General features: G+C 41.5%; 1 protein-coding gene and 1 long non-coding RNA gene across 2 annotated transcripts in view; one reads left to right on the top strand and one right to left on the bottom strand.

Moving 5' to 3' along the window:
- LOC147018600 (BAI1-associated protein 3-like) overlaps positions 1-15,013 on the top strand; it is a 315,606-nt gene that overhangs the window by 157,713 nt on the left and 142,880 nt on the right. Inside the window, 1 exon segment of the mRNA XM_085898430.1 lies at positions 8,196-8,285. Coding sequence (XP_085754556.1) covers positions 8,196-8,285 — 90 coding nt within the window.
- Positions 1-15,013, bottom strand: part of LOC147018601 (uncharacterized) — an 89,150-nt gene that overhangs the window by 72,163 nt on the left and 1,974 nt on the right. The gene's annotated exons all lie outside the window — the stretch shown is intronic.

The following is a 15,013-nucleotide window of genomic DNA, read 5'->3' on the forward strand; positions in this document are numbered from 1 at the left end:
ACCGAAGTACTCACGCCGTCCAACTACCGGAGAAACTACACCCTCGGCCGACTTTGTCCGAATCGAGTCGCTATCATCGACTCGGATCCAGCGTAACCGAGCGGAAGTTACCAAAGCCCCGCCGGACCAAACAAACAATTTACCGGCCCAAACGGCCTCACTAATTCTCAAGTCCGAACCATGCTGGGTCGATCAAAGAAAGGACAGAAACGAACTGGAACATTTAACAAATATTTATTTACAATAATAAGACAGTGCAGACTTAATCATGAATATCAGGCAGGCAATGTACAATGAGCAAAAGCACCTAACAATCCTACTGAAAGACGGGGCCCACGGACACGCACACACACACACAAAATAAATGGACCCGTGGGTCTTTAGTCGGTAGAGCCGGGTACCTCCGCGCCTCGTGCGGTTTCACCGGACCCGCACTTGTGAAGCTCGGAGTCTGTGAACGGGAACGGGGATCCCAGCTCGAGCGCACCAACGCAAACCACCACGGTGGGCCACCGCAAAGGACCGCAGCCCGCTCGACCACGACCACAGACCGCGCCGCAATCGCCACCAAGACCGCAGACCACAATCGCCACAAGACCGCAGACCACAATCGCCACGATCCTGCAGAATGCACTCTCGTCGAACTCTGGTCCTAACAACCACTCTACTCTTCTGAGATGGGAGGGGTCTCTTCTCCTCGAACTCACCTCCTGATTGGACGAGGGGTTGTCGTATGACTCGTGGTCACCTCCCGATTGGCTGGGGCATGCGTGTCATGCTCGCCCTTCGCTCATTCGCTGGAGGAAACGTCCATGCCCTGCCTTGGGGCGGAGCCTTGATCTGAGGCGATGGAGGCTCCGCCTACGCCTTCAGCCAAAAACACGTGGACAATGGCGACCATGAAGAATGAGGGATGGTGGCGTTGTTGTTGTTGTTGTTGTAGTAGTAGTAGTTGTTGTTGTTGTAAAATATGGAATAAACCTGACTAAAAAAATAACTCGTAGCACACACACGGAATTCCCTTTAGACAGAAGGAGATGGATTCTAACTATCAACACATACTTATCGAAATAACTGAACTACAGGGACTCTGGCTGCTTGTGTGCACAACGTTTCCAAATTCGTAACAATATTAATGAAACGTTTTTTGTTTTTTATTTGTATTTATCGATGCCGAAGTGACGGGTTGTATGATAAAATAATATTGTACAAAAAGGAGAAATTGCACATTTTCAGCAAGCCAGCCATTGCCCGATAAACCGCAGAACAATGCGGGGCCAACGCAGACGAGTGGCCCCTGAACATTGTTCAAGTCTCTTGACATGCAGTATTCAGTAACAGTGTGAATATTGTAGAGCGCTCACCAAGTGGCTTAAGCACTCCAATGTAATGGTTGATGAGGATCAGCTCGCTTGGCAAGCGATTCGCAATCTCCAAACCGTCATATTAAACACACACCTCCTGGAGATGCCCAAAATATCAAATATCTCCAAATTGGACGAATGAACACTTTTGTAGCAGTTGGAAAAGCTGTTAAATTCAATTCTGGAGTTTAAACTTTGTAATTCTGCTTAGTTTAAGAGATTCTCGCGCTTATGGCATGTGCGGAAATGAAATAAAGCCACAAACGCTGATGTCTCCAGGCGTTTATAAGCATTGCAATATATCCAGCGATTCGTAGCTATGACGAACAGGCATTCAATATGCGTGAGGGAAGTGAAAACGAGGACAAATGTGTCCAAGAGCCACGTCCTAAAGGTTTTGTCTTCACCAGAAGAAGAAGAAGAAGAGCAACAACAACAACAACGCGGAGCTCTCTTAGAGCCAGCGTTCGCAACGCGACGCGGATAAAAATACTGTATTGTTAAGGAATCGTTGTGGCCTGTTACAAGTCAAGGCATAGTTGAGCAGGCCAAAAAACATAGGGGCTTCAGACCATAGCAAGGTTATCCAGGAAATGCCTTAATACCCAGAGAGCGAGGTGGCCGAGGATCACCTGATGAAGGATATAAATAAATAATGCCATTAATTATCTTCAAAAGGGGTGTTTTAATTCATCAAAACACCCAATTTTCACGCCTGCACTTCCTTAGAGTTTTTTTTCGTATGCATGAAAAGTTTCAGGCTGCTAGGTTTTGGAGTTATGGAGGAGACACACACTGACACACTGGTGAAGAAGTGTCCATTTCGGGTCTTTGAAAACGTTAACGTGAGACCTTTGAACGTAATCACGTGACCCGGAAGTGCTTTGATGTTGACCCATGAAGAAAATTATTCATGGAAATGTAAACGTTCATTCCACTTTGTCATCTTCTATATCTACTATTAGGACGATTCAAGTTATTTCAGTATTCTGATAATCATTACCTCCACCACCGAAGGTGAAGGAGGTTATATTTTCACCCCTTTCTGTCTGTTTGTCTGTCTGTTTGTTTGTGTACAGGATATCTCAAAAAGTTATGGACGGATCCGGATGAAATTTTGTGGACAGTTTCGGTATGTGACAAGGACGAACTGATTAGATTTTCGTGAAGATCCGAATTCGGATCTGGATTCAAGAATTATTTAATTTTAAAAGTAATTCTTTAACGTTGAGGAATCGGACTAAAAACTATATTTAGCATGATATTTCAAAAATGTATTGGGCCCGATATGTTTTCGTGGATCAGGCATTACGTGGTGGAGAAAATTATGCGCTCTATCGAGTGCTCTTATAGTTTGGTACTGTAGCATTACGGTCTCACTTTTTACTACAGTTGTCGTTATGGGAGGTGCTTCCAACTTTTATCTGCACAGACTGCTGTGTAACTATCCACGATCTTTAGCATCCAAATTGTTTATTTTTTCACTGTATACGTTTTTACTAAATTCGTTTTTGATAAATTTACATTTTGTTGTCAATTATGTTTTGAGACCTTGAAGAAGAGCGGTGCCCAGCTGATGATCCAGATGGTTGGAAAATCAGTCGTGTGTATGTGTGTGTGTGTGTGTGTGTGTGTGTGTATATATGTGTGTGTGTGTGTGTGTGTGTGTGTGTGTGTGTGTGTGTGTGTGTATATATGTGTGTGTGTGTGTTTTTGATTTTGTATCCCTGATAGCATCGTCAGGTGTTGCGGCGACTATGCTAAAAAGCGGTAGGATGGTGCATACCGTCTTCAAATTACCTCTCAATCTGGCTACATTCGACAAAACGTGAAATGTAAAAAAAATAATTCCGGACTTGGTATGCTCCTCAAATGCTCTACCTTGAGCATGTGGGATGAATGTACCATGTCGCAGAAGCTGGCATTCAAGGCACTTAACTGAACTCTCCAAGATATTTGACAAAACAGTTCACCCATGGGCAGAGTGACAGTTCTTGCCAGTGATTTCAGACAAACTTTACCCATAATTAGTGGGGTACTCGAGCCGATCAAGTCAATGCGAGTTTAAAATCGTCACTGTTGTGGCGAAATGTTGAAAAAATTACCCTCCGTACCAATATGCGCTTGCACTTACGAGATCATATTGCACACCAGTTCGCCACTCTTCTGCTTGACATTGGTGATGGTAAAATCGAGCCTGATACCGGTGACGGCCTCATTCCCCTTCACGAAAATCTTCCTGCAGTGGTGAGTTCTGACAACGATTTGACAAACAATGTGTTTCCTAGTTTTTAGCTCACCTGGTACGTAGTACCGAGAGCTTATGGGATAGCACGTCGTCCATCCGTCCATAAACACACAACTTCTCTGAAACGATACACACAATTTTGATAAAACTTGACCACAACCTTCATCATCCGTGATGTACCAAAAGCTGTTCACTCTATTTAAGGAAGGAAAATCATAGTCCAAGGAGGTTTGTAGGGGTGGATGGGGCAGTGAGGGTTTACTCCCCAAGATAGGTATTTGCTATAACATTGGTTCATTGGTACATTGCTGATTCTGTCCCACGTTGACTTCCTCAGTATTATTATTCTTCCAGGTGAGCACCCAGAGGTATTGCCCCTATTTTTCATAAAATTATGGAGACACTGATTGATTGTCACAACGGGCAGTACTAGCCCTACAAAACGATGTCGTTCATACACTGAATCAATGACTATTGGAACATGTGCCCAGTGAAGAAGTCACCTATAAATCATTTGAAACTTTTCTAGACGTGGATCAAATCGTTCACTACCCTGTTGATTTTCTGAACTCGCTACATCCTCAGGGCATGCTACCTCATGATCTGAAATTGAAAGTCGAAACACCAATCATGCTTCTTCGCAACCTGGATTCCCCAAAATTCTGCAATGGAACTCAGTTGGCCGTGCGATGAAAAATCTCATAGAAGCTACAATCTCCATTGGAGAGTTCTCAGGAGAGAATGTGTTGATTCCCCGTATACTACTCATTCAATCCCAGTGACTGTCCATTTAAATTCAAGTGGTTCCAATTCCCAGTATCTCTGTCATTCGCATGTCAATAAACAAGGCCAAGGACAAACGTTGCACCAAGCAGGACTCTATCTAGCCCAATCATGTATTTCACATGGACATCATTGTCAGGTGCTCTGGAGTTGGGACTGGAACAAGTTTGTTCATTTAAGCATAGGATGGACGAACAAAGAATGAAGTACACCTGGAAGTTCTCATATAATATAAGATTGATTCAATCAATCAGTGAGTACAAGAAGATGGGTATCCTGCTAGTACATATATATATATATATATATATATATATATATATATATATATATATATATATATATATATATATATATATATATGTATATATATATATATATATATATATATATATATATATATATATATATATATATATATATGTATATATATATATATATGTATATATGTATATATATATATATGTATATATATGTATATATATATATATATATATATATATATATATATATATATATATATATATATGTATATGTATATATGTATATATATATATATATATATATGTATATATATATATATATATATATATATATATATGTATATGTATATATATATATATATATATATATATATATATATATATATATATATATATATATATATATGTATATGTATATATATATATATATGTATATGTATATATATATATATATATATATATATATATATATATATATATATATATATATATATATATATATATATATATATATATATGTATGTATATATATATATATATATATATATATATATATATATATATATATATATATATATATATATATATATATATATATATATATATATATATATTACTTGCGAGGTACCCGTGCTATGCACGGGAGGTATCCCGAATGCAAATAGACAATGTAGAAACAGCGAATGCCAAACCATGAATCAATAAATTCCACATTCCTGCTGCACCTTCAGTCGAATGTCAGGAATGGACAGCCAGTTCATGAAGCACTTGGGAAAAAAACTTACTGCAACTGACCCCAACAGAAGTAAGGTGGGGAATGTTTTAATGATGTCAATGGTGAAATTGCGAATGCCGAACCTGCAAATTTCACCGGTGAAAACCCTCACATCAAAGCCTGATTCTCCTTTAAACTCAATCTCTATTTTTATTCCGAACAGCATCACTCCAATCACGCATAAATACTATACCCTAAATATAACAAAATACAATGTTGCATATACAAGGGTAAATCAAAATCAAGGCACCTAAAGTCAAGGCACCTCTACACATGGACTTAAATACAGACAAGGGGAAACAAAAGAAAAGCAAATCCTCCCTTTATTCTGGCACTTAGCTTGGTCCAGAGATGGTCATTATGGAACTAGGAATCAAGGCGCTTCATCTTGTATGGGTAGATGCACCCAAAAATGGTGCCAAGTCGCTTTCTCACAGTGGGAGACGTACATCAGGCAATTTGTGAGCTGTATTCAACACCAGGGCTCAGAGGTCGCCATGCAGCTTCTTGCGTCGATCGTCCTCATCAACGCCGCGGCTTTGCAGAATGGTGCCACCTCCCCTCGGTGACATACAAGAAGCTCTGAGGTTGGTCTCTCACAACCCAACCAAGAATCAATGGCCAGCATCTTGCCTCACCACGCGAGCCAATTCGCCTCAGCACAAATTCGAGAATTACGCCATCTTCTTCATGCGTCGAAGGAAAACCAATTTGTCATGCCGAGAGAAGAGCAAAGCGAGATCTTCTGTCCCAGTCACATTCCTCTCTCGACCATGTGCATTCCTCACACCAAACTCATGCGTTCACGCCCGATCTCTCCTCGACGTCACACCGAACAACCATCCACCTCCATTAACAGGACGAAGTGTGTTGCATGGGTCTTACAGCTTTGTCTAATTATGTCTCTATCTTCTATTCTGATTTCTATTCCAGCCCTTTATTTTTAGCCATGGTACAAATCAAGCAACCAAACCAGCACACATACCATGCAAAATGCTCTTGAATGTTTGTAATACAATGCCTCCTATGGCTTGGAACGAAAATAATCACAACAAACACACCACAATATGAATAACAAACACCCCACGCAGCCTCCCGTGAGAGAATCACCATAAGAACAAAAACGCTCCATGGCACTCACATGGCGTGCCCTTTCATTCAAATCTGCATGTCAATTTCCAACGGCATCGCACCTTGCTTACCCCTCTCACCAAAAACTCACCACCTCAACCACCAACACCTCCCGTGCACAAGAAAAATATTCCCACACCTCCTCATTCCTCTGTATTGATACAATTCGCCACTAAACAGAGGCGTGCTGCATGGCTCAGTGTACTCGGCACAAATTCCTTGCTTTTCCTGCTGGACGTACGAATAAACCCAATTCACTGTGCCACATACTTTTCCTCGCCATTGTAAATAAATGCTTTGTATAGAAATGTTTCCAGCTTGTTTGTGTCTTTTCCTCCATTTGGTCCAGCATGGTTCGCACTCCAATTTAGCCAGGATGTTATCCCCCAACGAATTGTTTTTCCAGCCGGTATGTCCTTGGGCAGTTACGCTCGACTGCATCTGATCCGGTAAGGTGATCCAGTTTGAACAAGACATACTGAGGGCGTGTCCCCCGTTAATTAGATCACGTGACCATTAGGTAATCGGGATTTATTGGACAGAGGACTCGAAGTCACATGGTCGAGTTATTGGCATTCACGGTCGATTAGAGACCCGCCGCATCACAAAGTCATTCGTGTGCGACCGCCTGCGATTCCGGAGAGTCTGGAAGGAACCTGAGGTAGTCCCCCCCCCCCCAGCCCCCATGGTCTTTTCGCCCCTGACCCTGGGTCCGCAACTACATATATATATATATATATATATATATATATATATATATATATATATATATATATATATATATATATATATATATATATATACACATAAACTTGCATATACCACCCGTCGCTTTGCTGACGGGAATACTATGTGGGGAGGAGAATGAGGAGGTGGAGCAAGAAAGAGAGGAGTGAGGTGGAGCGAGGAGTGGGGGGGGGGCGAGGAGGGAGGGATAATGAGGAGGAGAAGGGAAAGCAACGTGAGGTGAGAGGAAGGGAAGGTAGATGTGTGGTGGAGCGTTAATTACGATTCATCAAAACGGTTTCATCAAAATGGTCTCTCTCAGCTTCGTCTCATCAAAATGATTCTGCCTATAATAACAGTGAAAATGGACACAAAATAATGTCTGAAATCCATTGTCTTCAGGCTATGCTATAAATACCACTGGGAGACGAACACAACCTGGACATGTCCGGAGACAAACACCATCAAACAAAAAAGATCAACACTGCCCGGACACGTCGGGAGATAGACGCTGTCCATAAACGAACACCTCCAATACACATCTAGAGATAAACACCGCCCGGGCACATTTGAAGCCAAACTCCTTTCCGGATATAAGCACTGCCCAGATACATGTGGAGACAAACACCACCCAGACACGACCAGAGTCAAATGCCGTCCGGACATAATCACTTCCCGGACACGTCTGGAGACAGAGAGAGAGACAGAGACAGGTGTGGGAGGGTGCTGCACTGTATTAGGAGGGGGCGGAGTGAGTATGGGACAGAGAGAGAGAGGGGGGGTGTGGGAAGTGTAGTGAGCTGAGAGAAAATGGTATGCTTTATAAACAAACACCCACACACACAACAAAGTAAAATGTTGTTACATGTATTGGTTTTTAATCCCTGCCATCTCATTTTTATTAACAGGACATTTGCAATGAAACAGTTTCCTACACTAACAAGTTACAAGACAAGATACTCCACATGAGCCTGGAGAACAGAATCACCATCAGGCAGGTGAATGACTAAGTGACTAGTTTCCAAAAAGACTGCAGAATATACCCAAATGTTGGAGTTGGACTTCTCACCTAATATTCCAAATGGAAACTAGTATGATTTAAGTGCAGTGGTTGAGAAAACTGTTCAACCTGAAGTGCAGTGGTTGAGAAAAATGTTCAACCTTAAGTGCAGTGGTTGAGAAAAATGTTCAGTAAATTATACCAATGTTAATTGGAGCAACGGGAATTATAAAGAACTTTTCTGAGATCTGAAAAACCCTCTCTGGGAAGATGACTACAAACAAACTACAGTTGAAGCTGTTTAGGGCTCAGTGACGATCCAGAAAAGACCCCTCGGAACAAAACTTTAAGAACAAGAAAATTTTCCACCTTCCACTTTATTGACTCAGTTCCACCTTCTGAAACCTGCAAATGGAAACATCAACCAACTGTGCACGCGCGCGCACACACACACACACACACACACACACACACACACACACACACACACACACACACACACACACACACACACACACACACACACACACACACACACACACACACACACACACACACACACACACACACACAGCATTTTAATGGGAGCTTGCAATCTGTTAAGGAACAGTTCGGAGAAGAGCAAGACAGGCCTGTCCTGCCCAGAGATCAGAGTACTGATAAGCATCCCTGATATTAAAGCACCATGGAGCGCTCCTTGTGAAAGAAAGAGAAATTGAGAATGTCACTCATTCGGTGCTCAAATAACTACCCCCCCCTTCCCACTTCGACCTTCTGTTGCCCCCACATGACATGGTGTGGCCACTGAGATGACATCTTGTTGTCGGTCCAATCAGGCAACACCCCACGGCACTGGCCATTAGCGGGGCTTCTTCTCAGTGGGTCCGGCCAGTGGGAAGAGACGTCAGAGTGGTGGAGGAGAAGCGAGCAACATTATCATGCCAGATGCTGGGGTGACCTTATATAAATGACTCTCTCATGGGTCTCCTCGCCTTACCTTGAATAGCCCTCGCCAGCTCAGAGAGGAAGGACAGATCATGGGACCTCCTTAATGTAAATAACCTCTCTATCACAAACTACTTCACCTTCCAATGGCATCCAAACAGGAAATCATAACCTAAACACGCATTGTTGGTGCAGGTGAAAATGATATATCCTTCACAAGCACACAATCCATGCTAAGGCCTTACATTTTAATTACTACCCTTTATCCCATACACCTAACAAGACTCTTGTCTTGAAATATTAAGATGTCAACAAACTATTGGAGATTCAATGTGATGCAATTCATAATGGTCCAGTCGAGGTCATCGATCATTGTGCAGGAAGGCCAGCCTGTGTCATACAGTTCCCATTTGTTAAGTAATGTCGAAACACACTATGTGCAAATTGAAAAGGAAATGTTGTCTATCGTGCATGCCTGCAAAAAGTGCCATTGGTTAGTCTCCAATGATCACAAACCTCTGGAAGAGATCTTCAAAGAACCACTGGCTCCAATATGTTTGCAAAGAATGCTGTTAAGTCATACATACTAATTTTCAGCTTGATGTACATATGGTTTTATTATTATGCCTCTGCTGATGAAGTCGCCGGTGGCGTTATATTTTTGGGTCGTCCTTCCGTCCGTACGTACGTACGTATGTCAATGCTAACTTTCTCTGTTTTCTCTGTAACTGCTTATCCGATTGACACAAAGTTTTCACCATAGGTGCGCCTACTCCTGTAGAATGTTTTAATGATAATTATGACATCATAAGTCACGTGGTGTGGCAGTCATGTTGAAAAAAAGAGAAAACTTTGGACCTCTATCTCCAAAACCACTCTGGAAAAAATTGAAATTTGGCACATTTAAAGTTCTCCCCACAGGAAAGGAGGGTGATTTCTTTGATGATGTCATAGGTGGCTTCATTATGATGTCATAATTGCATACGTTGGAAAACTTTATCCAATTAGTATGAAAATCTTTGAGGGTCGTCTAGGGCTATATTGTATTGGGGGAAAAAAATGATGACATCATCAGTCACGTGGTTCGGCAGACGTATTGTTTTTAACATAAAAACCTTCAAACATCTTCTATTCCAAAACGGCTTTGCAGATAGAGGCGAAACTTTCCAGGTATGATCGCCTATTCAAAAGGAACACGCAGTTCTCCACCTATGAGGTCATCGGTCTCATGGTTTGGCAGCTATGATTTTTTTTTAGGAATAAACCTTTAAAAATCCCTTTCTCCAGAACGGCTTGCTAGATCGAGGGGAAGCTTCACCCACATGTTCCCCAAGCCTTGGGAATACCAGGGTGTTTGTGAATGATTAATAGGTCACATGTTCTGGCAGCCATATTGGTTTGAAGGAGAAGCTTTAAAAAAAAAATTTCTTGTGAACTGCTTCATCAATTGATGTGATATGTCACAGTTATGATCTAGCAATCATATGGAATACATATTTTAAATTTCAACCTGGTCGAACACATGGTCTGCCAGCCATAATTATTGAATATTTTGAATCTGGAATCAAGGATTGAAATGAAACTTGGTTCAAGTATGTACAATGCTGTAATAATGTGGGCAGAGGCATATCTGGCGATGTCTCGACGTCGAAGAGTGCCCTTCTAGTCTTCAGTTGCATTGTAAATAAGCAATACATGGAATTGTGCAGTAAGCAGTATTTACAAATACATTTCATAAAACTACAGTACTGTATTATAAAATCGTGAGATCTTGGTAGTTTGTCTAAAAATGATCAAAACAACAATTGAAAAGTTATGAATAAGGTTTCTGAAAATGAGGCTATAAGAATGCTATGAGATGGGTGACATGGGCCACTTTCAGAATACTTTCAGGGCATTCTAAGTTCGCAATCTGCAATATGGCCAGTGTTGGATTCCAGGCATGAACTTACAGTGGCCATTGCAGCTCATAGGACCATTTATAAGGCATGCCGATTGTTGTACCCCCCATTCTTCAATGACCAATGCTGAAACTCCGACATGAATCACACTTGGATGTGTTAAAATGCAAACAACATGCGTGTGAAGTGCTGTATCGACCTGCTATGAACTCGGATACTGCAGGTATCATCAGTCATTGCTCAAAATGTGCAGAATTCCAGAATATACTGCCACCTGAAGCACTTGAATCGGCCTCAACCCCAGACTGACCTTTCATGTTGGTGAGTACAGACATCTTTGAGTTTGAATCGAAGAAGTATTTGATGACTGAACTTCTGATCAAAATTCATAGAGGTGGACAAACTCAAAGATCTTTGCAGCCAAACCACAATCGAAACACTGAGATCACACTTCAGCAGAAATGGCATTTCCAGAATTATCTGGAATGACAACAGTCCCCACTACTCATTGGAAGAATTAACAAAATTATTTTCTGACGATGTAATTGAGTGCTTCACTGCTTGGCCTTACTCTCCACACTCTAACCGAGAGGTGGAGAAAGCTGTGCAAACTGTAAAGAAACTGTAGAAGGAATATGCAGACAAACATCTCGCACTTCTTGACTCAAGAAGAATGCGACTGGAGGACTTGATTCTGTCTCTGTCAAACTTCTTATGGGTCGATGCCCATAGAACAATTTACCTGTCTCGAGAAGACTTCTTGTCCTGGTCAACTATCACCGTCATCATGTAAATGGCCAAACACAAATTCTATCACAATCAGCCTTCTAAGGCATCGCTTCCGCCATTGCAAACAACGCTTCATGTTCAGATGGTAGCTTTCCCTGGATCTAAACAGTGGTCTTCAGCAATGGTCCTGAAACCATCAATTACCATGTTCATATGTGGTGACAGCAACTACTGGCAAATTAGGTAACATCTGCCCATGGCTACTGAAGCATTCAATAATTATTTTTTTTCTATGTTAAAGGCTCTAGTCATGGACTATGAGTCTTCATTGAGGCCAGGCCTTAAATCAAAGAACTGCATGGATAGAGAAGTGAAGAAAGGGAGAATAGTCGAAGAGTTTTTGAGGAAGTAAAAAAAATCTGCTTTTTAAGAAAAGGAAGGTCATAAGTGTTTGGGAAGACATGAGAAGGCAAAGAGTACCAGAGTTTGGCAGTGGAGGGGAAGAAACAAACATCATAACGGCCCACCCTTGAGTTGCCAATGGCCACAATAATCATATGGTGTAGTGGCTTGTTGAGTATTTTGTGGTCTCGCTAATGGCAGAGGTACACAATCAGCAAGTTCTCGGAAGAATAAACCGAAGTAATATCTATAGAAAAGAGAAAGAGAGCCAACTTTGTGGCATCATTTGAGTGGGTCGAGTTTTGAGGTCAGATTGGGAGAGCTGATAAGTCGAATAACTTTGTATTCAATTCTGTCCAGTAAGTATGTGGAGCCAGAACCTCTGCAGATGTGAAAGCAGTACTCTATACAAGGACAAATCAATCCTTTATATAGTTGGAGCAACTGTTCGGAGGAGAAGAATCTTCGACATCTGAACAGCACTCCTAGTTTCTGAGAGGCAGAATTAGTTATTTGCGTAATGTGTGGATTCCAGGATAAATTTAATGTTTGGGTAATACCTCGTTGGCTTATTGTCATGCAAGCTGCTCAGCCACAGGAGGTCTGTGTAGGGATAACTGAAGTTGCAGATGTTGAAGAGACCATGATGCAGATGTTGATGCATGCTTCAACACTATCATAGAGGACTATATGGACAAAGACACATTTGATGATGACAGTGAATAGCTTGCATATGACTGCTCAAACATGGCGTGGCTGAAACTGTGTATTTGTACATAAATTATATGATGGAAAATATGATTGTGTGCATGTTTATGTGGACACCTATTATCAAAAAAACTGCATTGGATGCAAATGTATGTGGAACGTTCTTGTGATGTGGTTTGGAAAAAAATTGATGTTAAACCAAATGTTCCAACCTCTGATTTCTCTTACTTACATCGTTTATTAATGTACTTCTAAAATTTTAAACTTTGATATTGTTGCCTTTTCAAGGGATATCAATCAGGTGGGGGTGGATGGAGAGTGGAGATAGATGGCTGAGGACAGGGGGAAGTGAAGTATTGTGGCTGAGGCAGGGCATCAGCTTGACACCGTTGGACCTCACCCCTTATAAAGGCACTGTCACACCTTGACGATTTAGCCAGCGTATGCCGACTTATGAAAAAATTGTCTAAAACGCTGGTACACGTCGAATACATTATGGGTAAGTTTTGTATATGTTAAGAGCACGCTGAAAAACACTGCTATACGTCGTAGTACGCTGGCTTTCATCGTTGTACTTTGCGGTTGTCCTCAAATTTTAGCATGCTTGAAATTTTTGCGACGTATGCCAGCGTATGACTCACATGTTCCGCTACGCTGGCCATAAGTTGTAGGCACGTTATGCGATCGTTGACACACGTCGACACACGTTACTTGTAAGTTACTCAAAAGTCGAAACACGTCGAGGTAATGATTAGCGTACCCGAAACTTATTTATAACCTATGAGTAACATGTTGTAGGCACGTTACACGATCATTGACACACGTCGAGGAACGTTATGCGATCGTTGACACACGTCAAGGCATGTTACTTGTAAGTTACTCATAAGTCGAAACACGTCGAGGTAATGCTTAGCGTACCCAAATTTATTTCTAACCTATGAGTAACGTGCTTTGAACCTGTGTGTAACGTACCTCCAACGCATATTGACGTATCTAGACGTATTTGATTGACTTTTTCCGGACGACCACAGAACTTACTGAACGTGTTTCTAATTTACAGCTACCGTATCATGGCGTATTGGCAGCGTTTTAAAAAAAAAACAACAACAATAACTTCCGATATGTCGTCACGTGCCGTTATGTCACATCCGATTGCCTCTTCAGTTTGCTCATGTCTTATTCTTAGTTCCTCCTCTGTGAATATTTTCTGTTTGAGGATATTGTCACGTCGACGTCGAAACTTAAAAGCAAATGTCCGAATATATTTTATAATTAGTGATAGACTAAAACAACAACAACAACAACAACAACAACAACAACTTCAGATATTTCGTCACGTCCCTTCACGGAGCCAAGGAGAAAAAAAGAAAATGTGCCTTGACGGAGAAAATAAGTTTCGGGTATGCTAAACATTACCTCGACATGTTTCGACTTATGAGTAACTTACAAGGAACTTGTGTCGACGTGTGTCAACGATCGCGTAACGTGCCTACAACTTATTCCCAGCATAGCGGAACGTGTGAGCCATACGGCGAGTACGTCATAAAACTTTCAGCATGCTTCAAATTTCACGACGTACGAGACGTACCACGAAATATGACAGCGTACTTCATCGTTTTTCAGCGTGCTCTTAATGTATACACAACTTAACCATACCGTATTCGACGTGTGCCAGCTTGGTTCAGCAAATTTTTCATAGGTCGGCATACGCTGGTTAAATCGTCAAGGTGTGACTGCGTGGTTGACACTTTCAATTTTCAGGCAGTTATGATTTAAATCGGCATGCGGCAGGTTTTTAACAGGCTACGCCACAAGTTCGTCGGCGATACGTGCAGCATGCTATGCCTAAGTTAAACTATCGTTGGGCATAGGTTGTGAACGCCGACAACAGGCTAAGCATTCGTTGGTATAAGTTATCTATAAGACAACGAAACGTTCTGTGCCCGTTACTAATACGTTATGCATACGACCAACACGTTATGAATTCGACCAAAACTTAAAAAAACCAATGTCACCCGCAGGGTGACCCATATCTTGCCAA

Source organism: Eptatretus burgeri, chromosome 10 (assembly GCF_056783735.1).
Source record: "Eptatretus burgeri isolate ZD-2024b chromosome 10, Ebu_testis_v1, whole genome shotgun sequence".
Lineage (NCBI taxonomy): Eukaryota > Metazoa > Chordata > Myxini > Myxiniformes > Myxinidae > Eptatretus > Eptatretus burgeri.